The following is a 23,781-nucleotide window of genomic DNA, read 5'->3' as shown; positions in this document are numbered from 1 at the left end:
AGTGACAGTTGCAACAATGATTTTTGAACTTGAAATCCATAAGGAAGGCTCCATCTTTGCCTCTTGAAGCTGAAACCCAGCTTCCTTTCTCAGGTACAGGCTACAGTTTCCTGCTAATTCTACTGATTGCTGTCTCCTCCTCTGTAAATCTTTGCCATCCTGTCATCCCCCTATCACTTGTAAACTCCTTCTGGAAGTGTTAAGCCAGGAGATAATCAGCTAAAATGTTAATGAAAACTCCTCCTTCCTTCTTCCCTCAACTAGCCAAGATGTTTCAATGGCTTGAGGCAAAATATATGCTACTTGGCAGTGAGTCCTGGAAGATCTGCTTCCTTGTCTTGCAGGACTTTTCCCACCTGGCTTGGGTGGTTGGGGCCCTGACTGACTCCAGCTACAAAGCTGAGGCTGCAAAACAGTCTTCAGGGCTGGAGTATTGTTTAGGGTGTTTTAATGGTGCTGCTGTTATTGATATCATTTTTTGTATCTTTATCTTAGATCTTATGGTTTAGGTGGGAATTGTTTAATTTGGTTGTGTACTTTTTCATATTTTATTTATTGTTTATGCCTACTTTTGTTACATCAATAATTATGTGGTGTGTTTTTTCATGTTGCAAGCCACCTTGTACATGGTTCTAATAATGGAAAGGCGGCATACAAATAAAATGATGCATGTATGTATGTACTGTATGTACTTTCAACTAGTCAGCCAGCCAGCCAGCAGGCAGAAGATGTATTTTAGAAACCAATTCTCAAAAATTTGGCTGGCAGTATTTTTTAAAAAAACTTTGAATTCTATCATATGCAGCCATCAGGAAGACAGGATTTTATCCTGGCCTCCCATGTCCTAACCTGACAGTCTAAGAACACTATACCACACTGGCTCTCATGTGCTCACAGTCCATTTCATGTCTTTTCATTGGACTTCTCACCAGTGCCAAAGACTATTTCTCTACCCTTGCCTCAGCCGATTACTTTTTCTCTCTCCACTATTCCTATAAAGTCAAAAAGCTCACATTGCAAGCTGCTTTAACACCTTCAGAAGCCAACTCTTTGCCAGACCTTTTCCCTGTTCACTTGATAAATGAACTTTGTTCATTTATCAATATCACCAAATTGGATTATTTCCTTCCCCCCTTCCTTCCTTCATTCACACACACGTGCACACCTGTAGTTTTTTGTAGGGTGTCGTGCTCTTAAAGCAGCTTTTAGAATCATTACTCTTTATTGTTTTCTGCATATTCTCGTTTCAGAGAAAATTCTGGCTGGCTTTCTATCCATTTTCCTAAAAAAATTCCCTTCATTCCAGCTATGGTATGTATTTCTATGCAATGTTTTATTTATGCTAAATCTTTGAAACTAGCCTATTGTTGGTGGGTTGCTTATGAAAGCATGTGCCAATACTTTTTAATAGGTATCCTAATTCTCATAGAATCATAGAGTTGGAAGAGACCACAAGGGCCATCGAGTCCAACCCCCTGCCAAGCAGGAAACACCATCAGAGCACTCCTGACATATGGCTGTCAAGCCTCTGCTTAAAGACCTCCAAAGAAGGAGACTCCACCACACTCCTCGGCAGCAAATTCCACTGTCGAACAGCTCTTACTGTCAGGAAGTTCTTCCTAATGTTTAGGTGGAATCTTCTTTCTTGTAGTTTGGATCCATTGCTCCGTGTCCGCTTCTCTGGAGCAGCAGAAAACTACCTTTCTCCCTCCTCTATGTGACATCCTTTTATATATTTGAACATGGCTATCATATCACCCCTTAACCTCCTCTTCTCCAGGCTAAACATGCCCAGCTCCCTTAGCCATTCTTCATAAGGCATCGTTTCCAGGCCTTTGACCATTTTGGTTGCCCTCCTCTGGACATGTTCCAGTTTGTCAGTGTCCTTCTTGAACTGTGGTGCCCAGAACTGGACACAGTACTCCAGGTGAGGTCTGACCAGAGCAGAATACAGTGGCACTATTACCTCCCTTGATCTAGATGCTATACTCCTATTGATGCAGCCCAGAATTGCATTGGCTTTTTTAGCTGCCGCGTCACACTGTTGGCTCATGTCAAGTTTGTCGGCTCATGTCAACCAAGACTCCTAGATCCTTTTCACATGTACTGCTCTCAAGCCAGGTGTCACCCATCTTGTATTTGTGCCTCTCATTTTTTTTGCCCAAGTGCAATACTTTACATTTCTCCCTGTTAAAGTTCATCTTGTTTGTTTTGGCCCAGTTCTCTAATCTGTCAAGGTCATTTTGAAGTGTGATCCTGTCCTCTGGGATGTTAGCCACTCCTCCCAGTTTGCTGTCATCTGCAAATTTGATCAGGATGCCCTTGAGTCCATCATCCAAGTCGTTGATAAAGATGTTGAATAAGGCCGGGCCCAAGACAGAACCCTGTGGCACCCCACTAGTCACTCTTCTCTAGGATGAAGAGGAACCATTGATGAGCACCCTTTGGGTTTGGTCAGTCAGCCAGTTACAAATCCACTGAGTGGTAGCATAGTCAAGACCGCATTTTACCAGCTTCTTTACAAGAATATCATGGGGCACCTTGTCAAATGCCTTGCTGAAATCAAGGTAGGCTACATCCACTGCGTTCCCTTCATCTACCCGGCTTGTAATTCTGTCAAAAAATGAGATCAGGTTAGTCTGACATGACTTATTTTTCAGAAATCCATGCTGACTATTGGTGATCACAGCATTCCTTTCTAGGTGCTCACAGACTGTTTGCTTAATGATCTGCTCCAGAATCTTCCCTGGTATTGATGTCAGACTGACTGGGCGGTAATTATTTGGGTCCTCTCTTTTCCCCTTTTTGAAAATAGGGACAACATTTGCCCTCCTCCAGTCTGCCGGGACTTCGCCTGTTCTCCAGGAATTCTCAAAGATGACTGCCAGTGGTTCTGAGATCACATCTGCCAGTTCTTTTAATACTCTTCGATGCAGTTCATCTGGCCCTGGAGACTTGAATACATCTAAACTAGCCAAGTATTCTTGTACTATCTCCTTAGTTATTCTGGGCTGTGTTTCCTCTGCTGAATCATTTGCTCCAAATTCTTCAGGTCAGGCATTGTTTTCTTTATCGGAGAAGACTGAGGCAAAGAAGGCATTGAGGAGTTCAGCCCTTTCTGTGTCCCCTGTTTGCATTTCACCATCTTCACCTCTGAGTGACCCCACTGTTTCTTTGTTCTTCCTTTTGCTACAAACATACCCATAAAAGCCTTTTTTGTTGCTTTTAACCTCTCTAGCAAGCCTGAGTTCATTCTGTGCTTTAGCTTTTCTGACTTTGTGTCTACACGTGCTGGCTATTTGTTTGAATTCCTCTTTGGTGGTTTCCCGTCCTTTTCCATTTTTTGTACACATCCTTTTTTAATCCTAACTCAGTTAAAAGTTCTTTAGATAGCCACCCTGGCTTCTTTAGGCACCTTCCATGTTTCCGTCTCATTGGTATTGACTGAAGTTGTGCTTTTACTATCTCCCTCTTAACAAACTCCCAGCCATCATGAACTCCCTTTTCTTTTAGTATTACTGTCCATGGGATCTCACCCAGCACTTCCCTAAGTTTTATGAAGTCGGCTTTCTTAATGTCAAGAAATTGAGTCCTAGTATGCTTGGCTGCTCCTTTCCGCTGTATAGTAAACTTCAGAAGAGCATGATCACTCGCGCCTAATGATCCTTCCACTTCTACCCAACTAACCAGGTCATCAACACTGGTTAGGACCAGATCTAAAATAGTTTTTCCTCTTGTTGCTTCTCCCACTTTCTGGACAATCTAAAACGGCTGTTCCTCTAAAATGGCCAGATCTAAAATGGCTGTTCCTCTTGTTGCTTCTCCCACTTTCTCTTTTTAATATAATAAATTATTTGAATTTTATCTTTGTTGTCCTTTACTGCATTAACCCTCGGAAGCCAAATTCCAGAGCACAGCTAGGTTCAACGTCAAAAGGTCAGAAAACTAAGCGTTAAGGTTGCATGTGAGAACCGTAGACTTGCATGTACACTGCACGCTTCAAAACATCCTTGTCACATGCCAGACAGAATCTAGAATGCCTGCAAATAAGAATCCCCTCTGACGCTATGATGGTTACAATATCAGTGCCATGCATCTTCGACAGGTTTGAGTCCCACACATCCCCTCTTCTTATAAAAAGTAAGCACTTGTTGAAGATCAAAACAGAGCTCATCAGAACTGGAGGAAAATTTCATCCTCAGAAAGCATAAAGGAGTCAGAAGTCCAGCTTGGAGACTAGAGCCCAAAATATATCTCCAAAAGAATGTTCTTTATTCAGAACTCATAAAGTTCCTGTGATCCTTTGGCAAGTTATTCTAACCAACCATTTGCAAATCGCTACATATACCCTCTGATTATAATCTGGCTGTATCTTCTTTTGCTATTTCAGTGCTGGCTGTTCCAGTTATTCCTCCATTGATCTTTACTCCAGCTCTATAAGCATGTGGGTCCAAGCTAATGCCCTGAAGTGGAACGAAAGGAGACTGAGGTCAGCATGTCACATGCTGAGGGGAGCTATACTATACAGGTCTGAGTAAGTTCTGCCACTGTATGGAGTTCAATGACCCTCTTAACTCTCAGGTCTCAAGGAAGCAAGGGCCAGATCCTGCTCTTTATTAATTACAAATTAAATACAGAGTCACCATCATGTTTTATGTCATTACCTCCAATTGCTCAAGAACCATGAGTTCAGCAAAAATTAAAACAGTGAGCTTCAAAAATAACAAAATGTTCTGATGTGCTGTTCTGTTTTAAAACTCCTAATTATGGTTCTTGTTTACTGTTTTGTAAACATTTGTCTTTATTGCTGCATCTGTTGAAATTGAAGTCCCCTGTGGCACAAATATATTTCCACTGTGCAGCAGGAATGCTGGTCTGCAAGTTTCTCTCCCGTTGCCTTCTGTATTTATATCTGTGTAACCATAAATAGTGTAAACCTTTGAGAAGAGACTCTGAAATGTTTGCTCACAATTAGTTATTTTACAACCACTTCTCACTTCTGGTTATTATGTTTAATGTGTCTCGTTTAATGTTCTTGTAACATCAAAACTGTATCGGCAAATACTGAATGCACTGTCATAAATTAATAGCCTATATGTTGGTAATACAACAGGAACCTATTTATGGTGCAGGTGTTCATTCATGTTGGCAGTCCCAAGCACTGATCCCTAGTATTGCTCTACTGAACTTTGGATAGCTCTTTGTATGGTTTGTTGTTATTTTATTAACTTTATTTTGTAAACTGACTTGTTTTTACAATGAAAGGTAACTTATTTTAAATAAAATGCTTAAAATCTGGTCATGATGGTACTTTCCCACTTGCTAAGAACACTAACCTACCTGGCAATAACTACCGGTAAGTCTTGATGATAAAAAACTTGTTTAAAACATCTGTCCCAGATCTTTTTTCCCCATATCAAAAATATTTTCTTACAATCCTACACGTTTGCCTACCCAGAAGGAAGCCCCATTGAGTTCAGTGAGACTTACTCCCAGGTAAGTGTGTATAGGACAGTACCTTTAAAGAAGTAGATGTGCCAAGTTGTTCCACAACCTAGCATTGTCATCATTTTACTCCCACTAATGACCTGGCACAGTTAATATAGCAGATGGAAATATTCACATGTGCCAGCTCTCTTTCCTTAACATTTTGCTGCAATTTACTTGTTTTTACTCTAGATTTGTTGTTTTATATGGAAAAAAAATACTATATTCAGTATAATGGATTAAATAACATCTCTCTGTGCTACTTTTATTAACCTATTTAGAAAAGAAGAAATTTAAGAAAGATGTTCATTTTTTGCTATAGAAATACTTGGTATTTTTAAAATTGGACCATCTTCAGTCCAATTCTACACATTTCACTCAGTGGAAATTATTCTCAAGTATGTATAGAGGACTGTAGCCACAATCAGTTTTTTGCCTCAGTTTAGCAGAATATCAAACTATTTTTATCTTCTCTTGCATATCTTTCTTAATTACTATTTTCTTCATTTTCTTTTCTTCACCTGTGTATAGACTCAACAGCTCTGACACATCCCATCTCCTGACAACATTTAAAGTCCTGAAATGTAGCCATTAATTTTTCATTGATAATTTAGATATTGTATGTCATACACTCACCAGTGCGTAGAGCTATTTTCTATTATTTTCATTTATTAGATATGAATATAGCAGAACTTTAAAACCGGCATCTTCAAAAGGCTAAATACCAGCGATGAAAAAGGGTATTATTCTCTTAAGTTGAAAAGTTTTTGATAGTTGTTCATTTACCTCTATTCCTGTCAAATGTGCACTGTACAACAGACCTATCCAAACATGTTACCATTATAAAAATAGTTTATCAATTTGCAACATTTTATCAATACCTACTTTCTCCTTTGTCACAATTCTCCTTCGTTTCCCTGCTATTGGCACTCATATACATAAATACTGTATGAATGCCTCCCAAGTTACTTATCCACACACACAAAATTACTAAGCTTGTCTAAATCTCTCAGAGTCTACAATTGTTAGGATTAATTTTATTATTAAACCACAACCAGAGTTCTCCATTTGGTTTGGACTGCTACTGTTGATGAAAAATGTTGGAAAGCTAGAAAGGCTAGATTAATATGAGGAAAGACTAGAGCAGTGATTCCCAACTAGGGGCCATATGGCCTTCTGGGGACTCCTGGGATATACTAAGGGGGCCCCAGGTGAAACGTGTGTAAATGGGGGGCAAGAGGCTAGGAGGCCACAGAGGGAAGTGAGAAGTGAAGGGGGGAAATCCTGATTGGCTGGCTACCTGCTTGGCCAGTCACAAGTGGGTAAGGGGCTAGCCCACCAGGGCCTAGCACCCCTTTTTGCCATGTACATTTTCTTTGAGCAGTCCTGGTTTGTTTCCAGCGGGAGAGGGTGATCGCTGAGGCTCCCATTTTGATCAGTAGAGCCCATGATCCAGAACCCCCACGTCAGGCAACTGCGGTAGTGGGGTAGCAATGGGTAGGGCTGGACAAGCCAGAGCTGCTTCCTGCTGCCGCTAGTGCTGGGCCTGTTGGGCATTCTACCCCAGCACCTAGTGGATCAAGCACCTTTGGATGTTGCTGAGGGGCACAGGGCCCATCGGCATCGTTGGCCTGGCTCTGCAAGGCACAGGGGGAAATCCACCCCAGCGCCTAGCCAAACGGGGTCGTTTGGTGCTGCTGACTTGCATCTAGTAAATAATGAAGTGTCTAGTTAGAAGATAGCTGCATTGGGTTCAGTGGGTCTTACTCCCAGGTATGGATATGTGGGGCTATAGTGTTTTATCTAGGCAGCCTAGGCTCCTCCAGATGACAATATCTTTTTGCACCAGGTCAGTGAGGACCACTTGCTTTTAAAAATTCTCCCATATATACAGAACTCCCTGTGTGCCTTTTGGACTGTATCTGTACGTTTCCCCCTCTGTGTCAAGTAACTGGGGTCAAATAAGTGGTTTACTTTTTATAACATATGGAAAATGGATCTCCTTTGGGAGGTTCTGGGCTCTCCTTCCTTGGAGGTTTCTAAGCAGAGGTTGGATGGCCATCTGTCATGGATGCTTTAGCTGAGTTTCCTACATTGAAGGGGGTTGCACTAGAAAAATGACCCTTGGGGTCCCTTCCAGCTCCATGATTTTATGTTTTTCTGCTTCAACAATATTTCATTATGTTCCTAGAATTTTATGTAATTGTATTTTGTATAAATTATAAAATCATAAATAAAGCACGTTCTGTTTACAAACAAAACATTTAAATAGCTACCTTTCTACCAGTTGGACGTGGGGGGCAGGTTATGGGCATAGGCAGGATTTTTGTTGGGGGCAGAATCTCAGATTTGTATTGATTTGTACTTATTGGGGGTACAGGAAAGAAACAAGGTCGGAAGAGTGCCATGGTCAGACAAAGGTTGGGAAACACTGGACTAGAGCCTTTCTATAAGTTTTGGCCACAGAAGAGATTAAGCAGGATGAAACGCTAAAAAGAATAGATGCCCATTACAATTTCCTGAGTGTCTACTGAAGTCAGTCTTGTCTTTTGTCATTTTGCCTATTTACAGGAACACTCAAACATCAACATGTTAACAAAATGGACACATTCAAGAGTACCTGCTGTGTGCTGGGCAGTGAAATCAGTCTGTGACACAAACAAGGGGGGGGGAATTCACTCACTCTACTGAACCATGACACTTGCATGACTGCTTCTCCATATACATTTGCAACATTTCCACTTGATCCACATCAGCCAATGTATAGCCCTGCCACTAAAACTGCTGTACCAATCACAAGCTATCATGTTATTTGTTTCATTTGTAACAATTAGCTCAGAGTGTTGTTTATCAGAAGAACCCTGTAAATTAGGTTAGGCTAACAGTTACTTCCAAAGGATGTCAAGCGTCAGATTCACAGCCACTACATTGTTCATGTATTGTTTTGCATCCCCAGCCCATGCTATCCTAGAACTGCAGGTACATTTGTGATTCTAGTTAAGATAGTAGAATTTTAGGCATAGGGTCATTCTTCTGCTTGTAGAAAGCATTTGGATTTATAGCTGCCCATTTATTAATGATGAAACAACACTACTATTGTTCAGAATATTAAAAAGCTCTTTGTATTATCTATTTAGTTCTCCAAGAGTCTTTACAGAAAGCATCAGACTACTACAAAGGGCCCTGTATTTACTGCTGATTGCAACAGGTGAGCTTTTTGTTCTTACTAACCCACGGGAATCCTAATGGCTCAACAAACTAGCTTCCTAAAGTAAATGCACAGATGTCCACCAAATGTTTAAGTGTCCAGTTTCAGTTTTGTCCTTCCAACTTCCCACTCTGACTAAATCTGGCTAAATCCAGGAGCACAAAGACCAAAGGCAAAGCCAGGACAGAACGTACCAGTAATCTTGGTTCTTGGAGAAGTCCAGAGTAACTCATTTACTAATGACCTCCCTGAGCCTAAGTGCATCAGCTGCAGCACATCAGTTACATTAGAGCAGAGACATCAAATGTAAAGCCCTTTAGGTCTCCAAATGCATTCCAACCAATTCAGTAATTTGGGGGACCAAAAAACCACAAATGGAGCTGGTATACTTACAAGGAAATCCAATTAATTGATTTCAGCTTGCTATTCTGAGGCAAGCAAAACAGAAAGGCAAGATAGTAAGAAAAGGAGAAAGCTCAGGCATGGGGGGGGGAGGGGGTCAAATGTAGCCCTCTAGGTCTCCTTATCTGACTCTGAGCACTTTCCTCAGGCCATGCCTCCTCCCCAAACCACACCCCTCACAAGTTGTGCTTTGAGCACTCCTCAGGTGCTTTCGCCTAGCTGCAATGAACCCTTGAACTTGATAATGTATCTTGCTTGCCTGGATGGAGAGATGTGTGCATGTGTTTAGGTGTGGAAACTTCTGAATTTTGTGTGGCTGGAATGTGACCTACTATACAAAAGTCAACAATTGGTCTGCCTGCGTTTTATCCCTGTCTCCACCCACTACTACCTCTGGCCATATACACCATTGGTATGTGCCCCCCCCCCTAAAAAGGTTCTCCATGAGGGAATGTGGCACTTGGAATAAAAAGGATTTCCTGCCCCTAAGGTAGTATATTTTGACAGTGGATACCCTTCAAAGCATTAAGCCTATACTACAGTTCAAAGGCAGTATTATGAAATTTAAAAAGATTCAGCTGTGAAGATGAAAATAAGGGTCTACACAGCAGATTGTATGAGAAAAGGCTAAAAGGTACAGCTTAGGGAAGCAAAGTCTGTGTGTTGAGGAGGGGAGAAGGTATGCTGAATTCTCAAAACAAATATTTAATAAGTTCTCAGGGAAGGGATTCATTTTTCATTCAAAACATGTTGGGAAAAGACAAAAAGCCATAAAATATTCAAAGACAGATTTAAGTCTAATATTAAGAACAATTTCTTAACTATACCTGGATCCAAACACATGATACGCACATGCCAAAAAAGGTGAGGCACTGATCTTACTACTAGAGAGACAACCCTTAACTGAGCAGGTTCAAGTATAAAGAAAAGCAACCCTCCAAATTACACGTGTTTTCCCACCCACGCAATCCTCCCAGGAGCATCATCACTTCTTTGTATCCTATAGTTAGGAATCTTCAGCTGAGTGTGAGCTTTGTCCCTGCATACTCATCTTCTAGCTTCAAGAACAAGGATTTTGTAGATCCTTCTGCCTTAGGTATATAGGACATCCACATACAGTCTATTGGACTTGTTTCAATTCCATAATTTTGCAACTAGTTCTTTTGTGAAAATCTAGATGACATCTAATGATAGACAATGTATGGGAAAGTGAAATTATGCTGCAACTTGCATACATTTACTCAACAGCACCATATTCATATTTCACAAAAGGAATCCATTCATCTAAGAAGTGTAAGATAGGTAAGAGAGAGAATAAAACAAACATAAACTTCTAAGGACATATTCTCCAAGTTACTACAGGCTGATGGGCTAACCTTTCATGTGCTTTGAATACTTCTTTATCCACAGCGCACAGGGATGTGGCATTCCCCTCACAAGAGGCAGCACCAAAGGGGCATGTGAACTCTCTGATCTAATGGTAGGGATTGGGGGCTAAAGTGCACATCTAAGAAACAACAGCTTTCTCCACTCTGGGGTTCTGCTGAGCATATGAAATGAAACAGGCGTAGGCAGCAGCAGCCAAAGAGCTTCTTGTTACAGGATCAAAGTGGGGGAGAAAACAAAAATGGGGGAGGAAAGCAGATTGTTATCTGGCATAAACAAAGAACAGAAGAAGTACGGACACCAGATGCTATTGTCTGGGAAATCTGTGTGGACATGATTAGGTCATAGACAAAATGGCATTTAACATGTGAGCTAGGCAAATAAGCAGAATTCCAGCTTTCAGATTTAATAAAGAAAGTTAGCAGTTATCTGTTTGCACCTATCTGCCATGGAGACATATTACTGGAAATGGCACTCTCCATTCTTTCCCAAGATGTCCACTAAGATAAAATTAGTACTGCCTCTCTAGAAGCACAACGGGGTCCTCGGGGTATTCCAATATGACTTCCCTGAACACAAGCCATCTTGTGCAGAGAAAATGGGGAGTATTATGGACCGGAATACAAAAAATAGTGAGCAATGGTAGGCTAAGGTGTTTGCTCATGACAGAAAAATGCCCATAGAAATATCCAGTGCTGTACCTAAGTGCAAATTAAGAACAAAAGTAAACAAAGCAACCTTTACATACAAATTTAGAAACCTGCATCTGGAAACCTGGGGGTCTTTGTGTCCTGAAAACCAAGCTTTGCAATGTCTGTGTGTGCATGTGCACAGCTTCCCTACTTGAGTACATATGCTTATATAAGTTATTATATGTTAACCAAATTCTGCATATGTAAATGAGTCCCAAGAGTATATTTTGTGTGTGTGTGTGGAGCTGACAAATGTAAATTAAGATGTACTGGGGCGGGGGGGGGGGGGTAATACTCACCCAAGACTAAAGAATTTGTTTTCCCACCTACATAGAATATGACTTTCTTTTACACACATCCTTGACTTGAGGAGCCATCACCCTCATTGCCAGCCTCTACAAATCACAAATATTCTCACAACAAGGACACAGCAGCAGAGAGCAGTTTCCCATTTGAAAACGACAGCCGGTATCTCTGAGGAGATAAACCAGCCTAGGCGGCAGGGACATGGAGTCCCTGAAGCACTGGCTGGCTGGCTATACAACTAGATAGTCTGATACATGTGCATGTGGAGTTTGGGGGAGAGAAGGCTTTCTGGCTTCATTTACAACTTCAGAAGGGTTGGGTCTCCAATGATAGGGCATTTAACTAGAAGAGAAAAATGACAAAACAGCAGGCACTCTGTCCATTAGGGAAAAAATGCAAAGAGCAAAACATGTTTTTTGCAGGATGACCTACATTTACAGCGTGGGTCTGCATATAATGTCAACATGATCTGAAAGGAAGAGGGGGTAGGAGTATAAATGACTGCTGTAAACTGATGCCTAGGAAATCAAGTGTTTGGGTGGGGGAGGAAATAGTGATTGGCTGATGTAGTACCGGCAAATGATTCCTTAAACCTGAAGGGTTAGACTTTCTGAGACATTGACAATATGCAGGGGAGAAAATGTGGACATTAATGTTCAGCTAAGGTAGAAGCAAAAGCTGGTCCACCAACTTTCACTTGTTAACATGCCTCAAAACTGTTTACAGCCCTAACCTAAATGAATTTACCTGTGGAAAAAAATCCCAAAGATATTGCAATTATTCCAGGGCTGCAATAAACTGGAAAAGGTGCCCTCAGCGTTCTGACTGCAATAGAAGGTGAGGTACATGTTTTCTAATAAATAAACAAAACCTTAAATGCTACCTTGTCCAATGCTTCAAATATAAGTCAGGACCATTTACAGGTCATGTCAATGCCCCTGCAACCTATGACACAATGTTTTAACCCAATAAAGGAAGAAGAACAACGAGCAAAAGAGTATAAGAGCATCAGGCAACTGAAATGAGCAAGTAATGGGATTAAAATTCATTTAATTGTCCTTAAAACACACCTGCAGAAGCTGTGAGCCACCAAGCTGAACACAGCCCACCAGTTATGCATTGAGGGGGGTCATTAATCTCCTGTTTCTACTGCTAGGATTTCAGAAAGTGGGGAAGGAGATGCTGAGCATATGGCAGGCCACAATACACATCTAGTGAGCTGCATCCATCTTTGTTGGGTCACAAGCTGTGCAGGCCGAGCTTAGAGTCACAGCCTAAAACACCATCAGCTATGGAAGACCTACTAAAGCATCCACATGAACCTGCATACATGCACGTAGGTCCACAAACTAAGCTTCCAGACTAACAGTAATGCCCTAAAACCGAAGGAGAGGTGAAGCGAAAGCCCACATACTATTTTGATATTATGATGTAAGCCAACCCTTAGATTTGATGGGAATGAGCCCAATTGTTTCCAGAGGTTATTTTAGATCAATTGCTTTTTTGCAGGTAAGATGTAAAAAAGCAAACTACAAAACAAAGAATGATGCATAGAGATGAGGCATGGTATAGTGGCAGAAAAGGAGCGAAATTGGCATGCATATACAAAGAACAAATTACAGGTTGTATTAATTACAAGGGTTGCCCTGAAGTGCAAGTTTTTTCTTTCACAAGCATGGTGGAGCCATCAATCAGCCTAGGATAATGGTTCTCAATTACCCGAGGACCCCATTTTTCAAAACTCAAGCCATGGGCACCCTACTTTTGACAATGTTATCTATATGGTAGCAATCGACCCCTGGTTGGGTTATGTGGAGCACTGGCCTAGGACCATCTGGAGAGGCCTTAACCCACAGTGGTGGGCAAAGGGTAAAAGTAATTTATCTTCCCATATCAGGGCCCCAATCTGCTTGCATCTCCAATGGCTATTTGAGAAAGAAAAATCCTGCATTTAAGGTAAACTACATGACTAATGCAATGTATAATTTAGCCCTAACTGCTAAGAAACAGAAACTAAAACCTGAAAGCAGTGATGCTCCCCTTGGGGGGAATATTAGTTCTAATAATAGGCAAGGGTGTGACTAACCAAGTCAGGATGCTACTGTGGAGCCCAAAGTAAAAGTCCCATGGTTGAGACACTAATTCCCATATTTCCCTTCCCCTCAGAGACACATGATAAGATTAGGAACTGAAGGGATTCCAAGCCACATGACAGACTAGAATCCTCCTGAGCCTAGAAGTCATCAGCTCAAGAAGAGCCAATCTCACACCTATCTACAATGATTCTGGTAAAATATACTGTAGTTCATGAAATCTTTTGTTGTTGTTTAGTCGTGTCCAACTCTTCGTGACCCAATGGACTGGAGCACGGCAGGCACTCCTGTTTTCCACTGCCTCCCACAGTTTGGTCAAACTCATGTTGGTAGCTTCGAGAACACTGTCCAACCATCTCGTCCTGTTACAGTAAATCTGTTGTCTTTAAGGGGCCATAATAACACCCTTCATTGTTTTATATCTCTGTCTGTCCACTTTGTGTTAAAGGCACAAGAGCACAATCAGTAAAACAAAAACAAAGACGCCACCAGATATTAAATATTCTTTAGTATTGACTCCTGTGAGTTAATTTTATAACCATTGATCTTATTACCATGCGTCAGCAGAGTCACAGATTCCCTTGGTTTTTGCCTACAGAAGCCAGATGCAAGGTAGAGTGCGGGCTTTTTGCATATAAGACATGTACTGCATTCATTTCTGTAGAAAAGAAGGAAACAGCACAGAGGGTATTTGAATGGGAATTTGTTTTTGTTCTTTGAATAACAAGTACGGCACATCTATGGAAGAAGTGTGACTATGGTGTGGAAGGATAGCTATGGGAAATAGTTCTCCCTAAGAAAGTAATCCTACACACAATAAGCTGGTGTAAAGTTAAGGCAGGATAAATTATGTGTTAATTAGTGTTTGATTACATCACCCTTTTGTCAGCTTAATTTATGCTGGGTAGCCAGGTCATGTAACTGAGCTGAACAGGTTTAAGTTCCAGTCTAAGTGCCCCCTTACCTTCTAGTCCTACCCCAGAATGCCTCGGTTTTTTTAAGGCTTTTGCTGGCTTAAGATCCACTGGGCCTGGCTCGGCTGAACTGGGCCCTGGCTGAGCTGGGATGGGAGATATGCCGGTGTACGTTTGGCTAAGCCAAGGATGGGGAGCAATGTCAGCATAGCCCAGCTGTCCTGGGAACCTCCTGACTCCAACTAGAGATCCCCTGGATCCTAAATCCGCTCATTCCAGTAGATCTTGATATGATTGCTTCCTTAATCAAGAACATAGGTGCAACAAACTAGGACATTTAGCTGGGTAGCTAAATATGGATAAATAGAGAGGAATCAAATTTACAGAAGCTTTCCTACCAAACTGCCCCGAGGTCATTCTTGCTAATCACAGCTGAGCAAGCAAATTGATATTTACAGGTCTCCCTCCACCTATGGTATATTTTACTATATGTATATCATTTTCAAAAACTTTCCCATCCCAATTTACATCAACTGCAAACAACTTTATTATTTCACAATCCAGTGAAGCATTTCTTCATTCTCATCTTCAGTTTTTTGGGGGTTGAGGCCAAGATCATGCTACTGTCTCACAACCAACACAATCCAGAATAAGGTAGGGGTGTGTGTGTGTGTGTGTGTGTGTGTGGTGTGTAAATTAATAGAGTGTCCTATCAATGCCCTTTTATGTGCACGTATCTCAAAAACTAAAAAAAAAAAAAGTTTCTCTGAAATATCTGTCACAAGATTAGTAAATCTTACGGATCAGAATCTGGCTGACTCTATAAAGACTGTTGATAGTTCAATGTTGCTATTCATAAACTCCACAGTAGAAGATGTGACTAAGTCAGTGGTGATAGAGCAAAGACCAGTCTGACCTCAGACATATTCTGTCGTTTTAAAATGCATGAGACAAGGAAATCAACAAGATTAGGGGAACTGAAATTCTCCAGAGTCATTTCCCACGAGTCTTGCTCAGCAATTCCTGGCACAAAAAAACAACAACAACAAAACTGAAGAACAGATAATCTGAAAAGCTGGACAAATCAGAAGCACAGATACCCTCAGAAAGAAACTATGCCTGGGGGGGGGGGAATTACTTTGCATGTTCCCCATTTTAGAAAATAGGAAGCCAAGAGCTGTTCCCAGCAAGAGTGATGAGGAAATTTTGGTAGCGAACTATTCTGTCTGCAATACAGCCAGGCCCTTGACATAAAAGAAGGGGCCACATCAAGGTTATGTATTTTGGAGAGGTGAATAAAAAAAATCCACTCATGTCTGAAAACATCATCTGCTAGAAAGCAGTTGATTCAAAACGCATGCATGAATTGACAGACCCACAGGAATCCCCCTCCACCTTCAATCCCACCTTGCATAACCCAAATCACAGAAGATAGCCTTTTATATCTGCAGCACAGCCAAGATTTGAGCAGTCCTTTCTGGAACTTCTATGCTGTAAACTCTATTTAAGCTTTGTGCACCTCCATCAAGTCCCCAAGGCGGTAATAGGTAGCATTCTCTATTAACAAGGTTGTCTCTACCATTCAGATGTCCCCTCTCCCACCCAATATGCCAAAAACAACCTACCTTCAGCCGCATCTGTGCGGGGATTGGTAGTCTTGTCAGTGGCTGGCTCAGCTGCTTCAGTGGCCAGTGAACTGGTTGCTCTAGAGAAGTCACTGGCACCCTCGCTGCGGGTTGTTTCAGGGACACTTTCTCTGGAGCTGAAGCGGACGCGGGAGCTGGAGCGGGAGCTGAGGTCTGGGCTGGTATCTGACAGGCCTGGGATATCATCTATTTTAGTGGGAGTGACCATGAACCGGACAGAAGCCATCTTGATAGCAGGAATGGAAGGGGGGAAATAATTACTTCCTTGGTGACTTTAATCAAGAGTTGCCTGGAGTGCTAAGCAGGAAGAGGAAGAAGACCACTCAAAAGAGCATACACCAACAGGGTTACCAAGTGCTCTCTCAAGAGAAAGATTCATGTCTCACATTTATTCACAAATGGTCAGACACAACTTTGTATCTAGATATCAATGATTATCAGATGTATTTTCCACAAACAGAGCTGAAGACTTAGTGAAGATGCTACCTAAGATTTTGTCAAGACAACAATTTTCATGAGTGATTAGTCTGAAGATTCCCATTTATCAGGCAAGTAAGGCAGTTTCCTGTTCAGAGGGAGCCTATGGATCTAAAGGAACGGTGACTGTAATTTTGTCTACCAAAGGGTCGCACTGCAAAACTCCTGGCATTAACGTGAGTTGTAACAGACCGTCTCACAGATCCCGGTTAAGTTTTGTTTATGAGGCAAATATCTTTTGGCACAGCAAAATGCATAGAGGTAATTTCTTCCCGCCTGGGAAAATCTCAGTGCAAAGATCTGCAAAGCACACAAAAAGGCTAGAGGGTTCCTTGTGAAAGTTCAATAATAATCCACTTGTTTTCCAGTGTGACATGCAAGGAAAGAGGGTTTTCTTCATTCCTAATATCCCTTAGAATTCCGGCTTGGAAACAATTATTAAAGAACCTTCATATCTCAGTCCAAGGAGAAGAAATGTCCCAGTGCAAGAACTTTGAAAACAAAAACAAACAGAAAGTGCTGTTATGATGTTGTCCCTTGTAAAAGTAATGCACAATTACTTCACAGGCTTCTGGTGGCTTTTCAAAGGTCCTGGTATGAGAAGATAACCCCTGGATGGGGCCTAGTACAAGGGTTTGCAGCTCCCCAACAGCGTGAAAAAGATTATGTTTCTTAGGTGGTCCTGGAGAAACAGAGTGAATATAGATATAAGTCTAGTGTCTTACACAAAATTGAAACTGCAGGGATGAGTCATTTCCACACAGGGACCCCGTGGTGTGTATTGCACCAATCCCCCAAAGTTCCCACACTTGGGCACACACATGCTATCCCATAAGGGCTCAGGTTCAAGACAGCGAGAGCAAGACAGTTCCCGGAGACCCAAGTTTGGAAGCATGCATGTGCCACCCATTGTAACTCCATAGGCAAGAGGAAATGTCAATTTGGCAGGGCCCTCAAGAGCGCAAAGGGGTGCGCATCTCCTGACGGGGGGGAAGCGGGGGATGCTCTGCGAACCAACCGAAGATGCAAGCGCATCAGAGAAGGCACCCAAGGACTGCAAGCAAGAGGGTGGTGCAAGGCTGAGCAATGCCAAGGGCAGAGAGGCAAACTGTGCGAGTGGCAGCATGCAAAGACCTCTCCAGCTTGCGCCAGGTGTGCAGGGCAAGGGTAGGTGGGGCGAGGAAGCTCTCCCTCACCCTAGCAAGCAAGCCTGCCCCACATAAATTATTAGCCCCCCACCCCCAAAAAAGCTGAAGTGTGAGAGCCACTGTGAGAAGGTACAATAACTCTTGGAAAAGATGGGGAGGGAAAGGAGGTGCAGAAGAGGTGTGCGCTCCACACCTGCCCCGGTCACTGTGCAGAAATTGGGGAGGGGGTTGATGTTTAAACTGCGCGTGCGCAGCCCTGTCTCTTTCGCCACCGCCACCACTAGCCCCTGGGTCGATGGGAGCCCCCCGAGAAAGTAAGAAGCGGCAGTTAAGTGACCGTTAATTGTTTACCTCAGGCGCGCGCTCCGCTGCTGCTGCTGCTGCTCTCGGAACGTTCCGAAGGGTCCCTCGCGCGCGTGCGTGCGTGCGCTGCCACCTCGGCCGCCGCTGTTATGATCGCCGCTGCGGTGGCGCCGGCGGCAGCTTGCAGGCAGCTCTAGCTCCTGCCCGCGCGCGCAGCTCCACTGCCGCTATCTCAGATGCCGGCTCGGAGGAGGAGGCGGGCAGCGGGCGGGCGGGGGCGGGGAGGTGGGGTTGGCGAAGCGCGTAACTCTCCTCGCTTGTCCTCATCCTCCCCCGTGCCCCTCCTCCTCGTCCGTGCAGTTGATTCCCCGCGCGTGCGCAGGAGCGAGCAGCGGCTGCTGTTGCTGGGCTTTCATCTTTTCCTCAGAAGAACCGGGGGCGGGAGGGAGGCGGGGAGAGAAATAATAAAAATTATGATAAAAATAAATAAATATGTTTTTGTATGGCTGGCCCTGCGCAGTGTGGCTTCAGGGCAAGACTGCGCCTTTATACACACACACACACACACACAAACCCCAACACTATATATATATATATATATATATATATATATATATATACAGTATATATATACAGTGGTACCTAGGGTTACAGACGCTTCAGGTTACAGACTCCACTAACCCAGAAATAGTACCTCGGGTTAAGAACTTTGCTTCAGCATGAGAACAGACATTGTGCAGCAGAGGCGGGGCGGCAGCAGGAGGCCCCATTAGTTAAAGTGGTGCTTCAGGTTAAGAACAGTTTCAGGTTAAGAACGGACCTCCAGAACGAATTCAGTTCTTAACCTGAGGTACCACTGTATCTCCACATGTGAAATATAAGGCTTTTGGCACCTTTAGAGGCAAGTGGCGTATTTTATTTGTGCCATAAGCTTTCATGGACTGCTGCAGTTGTGTGAATTGAGGAAGTGGGCTGCACACCACAAAAGCTTTATGCTGTAAAATATTCTTTTTTGCTATCTGTTGTTAAGATGCCGCAAGGCACTTTCCAGTTTTCATTTAATTAATATTTATTGCACCTTCTTTTTCCTCTGCCAAGGATCTCCAGGCGGTGTACCTGGTTCTTCCCTCCCACCTCATGTAATCCCAAACAACCCTGAGAGGATAGATTGCTACTGCAAATACAGTTGATGGTTGGCTTGTTTTTTGCTTAGTACAGCTACCCACGCTAGAAAATGTAAAATATGAGCGCCAGTACCCATAAAACTGATAATCTGCATTGTCCTATTGCCTTGTCCGAAGTTTAACCATATCCAGTTGTTGACCTGTATAGGATTTCCTTGCGATATTGAAAGTATAAGTGGGGAGAGGGAGGGCAGTATTTCATAGGAGGGATATGAGAAGCTGGCAGGGGAGAAAATTAAGCATGGCCACCAACCTGGATGGCTTTAAAAGTGGTTTAGCCATCAAGGTTAGCTAGCAGTTAGGGATATGTTCTGCTTTCATTGCCAGAGGCAGTTTCCCTCTGAATGCCAGTTGATGGGAAAATAATAAAATATTAAAATAAATAATAATAATAATAAAATAATGGTGTGGTGTGCTTATATGTGCTCCACCAACACACACATGGGGACCAGGAACCCCTGCATGAAATGGTATTGGATATCAAAGTAAAAAGTTATTCTGAGCAGAATGACCACAACTTGTATAAAAAATGTATCTGGATTAGACACAGAGCAGGGCTTTTATTTCAGTGAATTAGCTCAAGCCCTGAAACCTCTTAAATAACAAACTGACTTTTTGAGTTATTTATTATGCTTATTTATACTACCTTTTCTCCAAGGAGCACAAAGCAGCACAGTTCTCCCCTCCATTTTATCCTCACAACTACTCTGTGAGCTGGGTTAAGCTGAGAGTGGTCCAAACTTCCTTTGTGGGCATTAAGACTGGCTGGGGATTTGAGCCTGGGTCCTGCCCAGTGGAGTCCTATGCTCCCCGAACCACTGCACCACATTGGCTCGGAGTATAACCCTAACTGGGTGTTAGGGGAAACACGGAGAGGGATTCTGCGTTTTGGACATGGTCACATGAGCCTAAGGAATATTCCTGACTACGGTGGTTCCCACCCTGCAGCAAAGTCAGTCATGTGCATTCTGCTTCTTGCACATCCCAAGCTCACGCTATGCATGCTTGAGGTCACAAAATTATTTCCATTTACACACCCTTGCCAGCAAAATGGCTGAATCAGCCTGAACAGCGCAAGAGAACTGTAAGGCTGGGGGCTGATCTGGAAATTGTTAACTCGCTATGCACAGCCTCCATTCAGCCCTTCTGCTTTTTGAGAACAAACAACAGAAGGCTTTCCATTTACAGCTTTTTGATTGGTTTCCCCTACTTCTGCTGTGGTTTCAGTGGCAGGATGTGAGCGAGCAAGAGGCATTTAAAAGAGCTGCCCTTGGGCCCTGACCAGCTGTAAACATCTCGGCTTTGAGACGGGAAATGGAGTGAGGCAACACAATGGCAGAGCATAAAATTCATAATGAGGGAGAAATCTTAATATTCCCCCTCTGAATTCCTGCTTATATGTTTGCTAACTAGGAGCAGAAAATGCATCTCAGCAGGAACATGTGGCTAACTGTCTCACCAAAGCACAGGGCCTAAGCCTAGGTGGTTTTCTTCCTGAGGCTTCGTAGCAAATGGTGTTGCCAATGTTAAAATGCATAAGAAAATCCCATAAGTACCCCTTCCCTTCCCACAAAAAAAATGCAGTAATAATAAACAATTTTCTGCCCTTTCACGATACCCCAAATTGGCAGCTGCCAGGACTTGCCCTACCAAAGCACCTTTGGTGTTCAACTATTTGGCAGCTTGTATAGGTCACTCCATTTTCTTAGGACAAAACCATCAAACCCTGACCAAAAGGGCTAGCATGGCTGAAAGGACGGTGATGAGAAAGGGACACTGTGTATTTGTATGTAAACCAGGAGTGGTTAATCTGTGCCCATATAGAGGATGGTAGACTGCAACTCCAGTCATTCCTGACTATTAGCTATGCTGGCTGGAGGTGAAGGAAAATGAGCCTAACATTTGGAGGACCACAGATTCCCCCAAGCTATGTCCAAGACACATAGCAAACAACGAGGGAGAGGAGCTCATCAAAATTACTCATAGAATATTTTTTCCAGCATCCCACTCTCAGGCAACATTACTTATTATTAAATTTACATCCCACCCTTCCTTCCAAAAGGAGCCCAGGGCAGCAAACATATCAGTCCAATGAAAACATCTAAAAATCATAGAGTTGGAAGGGAAGCCAAGAAATGCAGTGCAGGAAACCTCACCCAGGCTATATGGGTTGAATCACCAACCCATATAGCTGCATACTGGAAGAAGTCTACAGACTGCCACCAAGCTTATGCTGACAATTAATAAAATATCATTCGGCAAGGGTTAGTTGATATTTTTTTAAATTGTATGGTTTTATGTAAAGGATTGTTGTAAACTAGCCTGATCTTTTAGATGAACAGTATATGTAAATATTTTTATAAATCAATCTACTTAAAAGGCTTCTTCAAAGAGGAACCATAGAATCAGAGAGTTGGAAGGGGCCACAAGGATCATCTAGTCCTACTCCCTACAATGCAGGAATCTTTCACACAACACGGGTCTCGAACCTACAATCCTGCGATTAAGAAGTCTCATGCTCTACCAATTGAGCTATTCCTCAGGTACTCTTCTGTAATGCCAAATCGACAATAAGATGATGCCAGTTTAATATTTAACAGGAGGCAATTCCAAGGAGTAGGTTCCTCCATTAAAGGCCCTATTCCTACATGATATTGAATGAACCCCTGGATGCTATCTGCAGGAAGCTGTCTCCTGCAGAGTGCAGCGATCAGTTGGGTATGTAAGGTATAAGAATATTGTAAAGAGAAAAAAGGCTCCTTTTTTCATGTGGTGGTCCTGGAGGATTGCAAAAGCCTTATGGAAACGATCCATAATGAATGGGGGGGGGGGGATGTTGAAAATAATCTGTTAAAAAACCAGCAGCTTTTCTTCTCAGTATTCTTGAAGAGGTGCCAAAAGACCAGAAAAAAATCTATTTATGTATGCAACCATGACTGCCCAATGATATATGCCCAAAATTGGAAAGAGAAACTGGCCCCCCAAAAAGATGACTGGCAATTAAAATGGATGGAATACGCAAAGATGGCGAAACTTACTGGAAGATTGAGAGATATAGATGATACTTTTTGTAACAGAATGGGGGGGGGGATTTATTGAATATATGGATTTTTTTGTAAACAATTAAAAACATTAGCTGGATTAATATAAACACGAGCAGTAAGAAATTTAAAGGAATTATAAAGGATAAATTTGTAAAAAGGATATTTAGATATGCAGTAAGAAAATGACAGAAAAATAAAAATCCGCAGAAGGGGAGGAAGGGAAGTTGCAGAAATTTTTATGACACCTTGGTCTGAAGCTGTTTGGGCTTTGGATACCAGCACCATGAATTTAGCCTGGTTGCTAATAAGCAGCCAATTCTTGTTTAATTTACATCATTAGACTTCAGCTGGTGAATAAACACCCACTACTGTATCGTTGCCAGACTGAAGGTTGGTTACAGCAGCAGCCATAGAAATAGGTGGTAAAAAAATAAGAAATGGGTCCCAAAATGCATGATTGGATTAAAGGTGAGCGTGGGTCTGGAAAAGTTGCAGCCTGCTGTCTTAGGAACTAACCCAGTCATCACAATCACTATAGGCAAGCAGTTCTGAGACCTCCTGATTAAAATGATGCCATCTGAGACATCCTTGACCAGATGCTCTGACCCTAACAATTCCCTTTCTGCAAATGTTCCTTTCCTAAGACTTTTTTGTTCAGCAAGAATTCCTATCCTCCGATTAGAAGGCGGTGTCTAATGGTACACAGGGAGCTAGGAGACTGAATCTCCTTGCTGGATTCCCCACTGTGACTGATAAATGAAACACAATAGCTTACAGCCAGCCTGTAACCCAATGTTGCCTAGCAGCTATGTAAGTGACCTGCCAGGTGATTCATAACCTATTTGCAATCCCAGGCAGACAGCAAACTGGGCCTAGGCCCTTGACAAGACATAGGTTGTGGAGCGCTATTAGGCCCAGTTATGTTGCCAGCCATGCAAACCACTCAGTAAAGAGGCTAGTATTGTCAATCTGTAGGAATTGATGTTGTCTTTCTTTGTCAGGCAAATAAGCTTGTATTTGATCTTTCAAATTTGAGCTATCGCTCTCCTCTACAGAACACCAATGCTAATCAGTACTGGTTACATACTGCCTCCCAGAGGGAAGTGGAGAGCAACAACTTGCTTAAAAGCACGACCAAAAGAAAAGGAGACTAAGGAACAGAAGGCGTGAGAGAACACACACACAAAAACCCAGCCATCTTGTTCTGGGGTTGCGTGCTTCATTTCTTCTGACTTTATCTGTGGAGGCAAAAAAGTCTGTCATGCACACATCTAGTACATCCATCACCAACCTAACACCCTGAGGGTATTTTGGACTGCAACTCCCATCAGCCTCAGGTAGCACATTGGAGCTGCAGGCCCAAAACATCTGGATGGTGCCAGGTTGGCAAATATTGCCCTAATACAGGCATGTCCAAAGTCTGTTTTGGGGGCCTAATCTGATTTAATCCGGCCTCTGAGGCAGTATATGTCCTGGGGGAAAATCCTTTTA

The 23,781-nt window shown here is 42.6% G+C and overlaps 1 protein-coding gene across 7 annotated transcripts in view; it reads right to left on the bottom strand.

Annotated features, from left to right (window-relative positions):
- The window catches only part of SLC12A6 (solute carrier family 12 member 6), a 46,104-nt gene extending 27,657 nt beyond the window's left edge, over positions 1-18,447 (bottom strand). For 3 of the 7 annotated variants that reach the window (XM_083410066.1, XM_083410070.1, XM_083410071.1), the window contains exons 1-2: positions 18,111-18,437; positions 16,114-17,293 (exon numbers count right to left, since the gene is read on the bottom strand). In XM_083410066.1, the coding sequence (XP_083266192.1) occupies positions 16,114-16,360 (247 nt within the window). In that variant the 5' untranslated portion in view covers positions 16,361-17,293; positions 18,111-18,437. Of the gene's footprint in view, positions 1-16,113; positions 17,294-18,110 lie in introns of all 7 variants that reach the window. The other 4 variants (XM_083410068.1, XM_083410072.1, XM_083410067.1 and 1 more) reach the window with 4 other exon arrangements.
- Between the last annotated feature and the right edge of the window lie 5,334 nt (positions 18,448-23,781).

This window comes from Podarcis tiliguerta, assembly GCF_965153285.1.
Source record: "Podarcis tiliguerta genome assembly, chromosome: 13".
In the NCBI taxonomy this organism is placed as follows: domain Eukaryota; kingdom Metazoa; phylum Chordata; class Lepidosauria; order Squamata; family Lacertidae; genus Podarcis; species Podarcis tiliguerta.
This window is presented reverse-complemented; position numbering and strand designations above follow the sequence as displayed.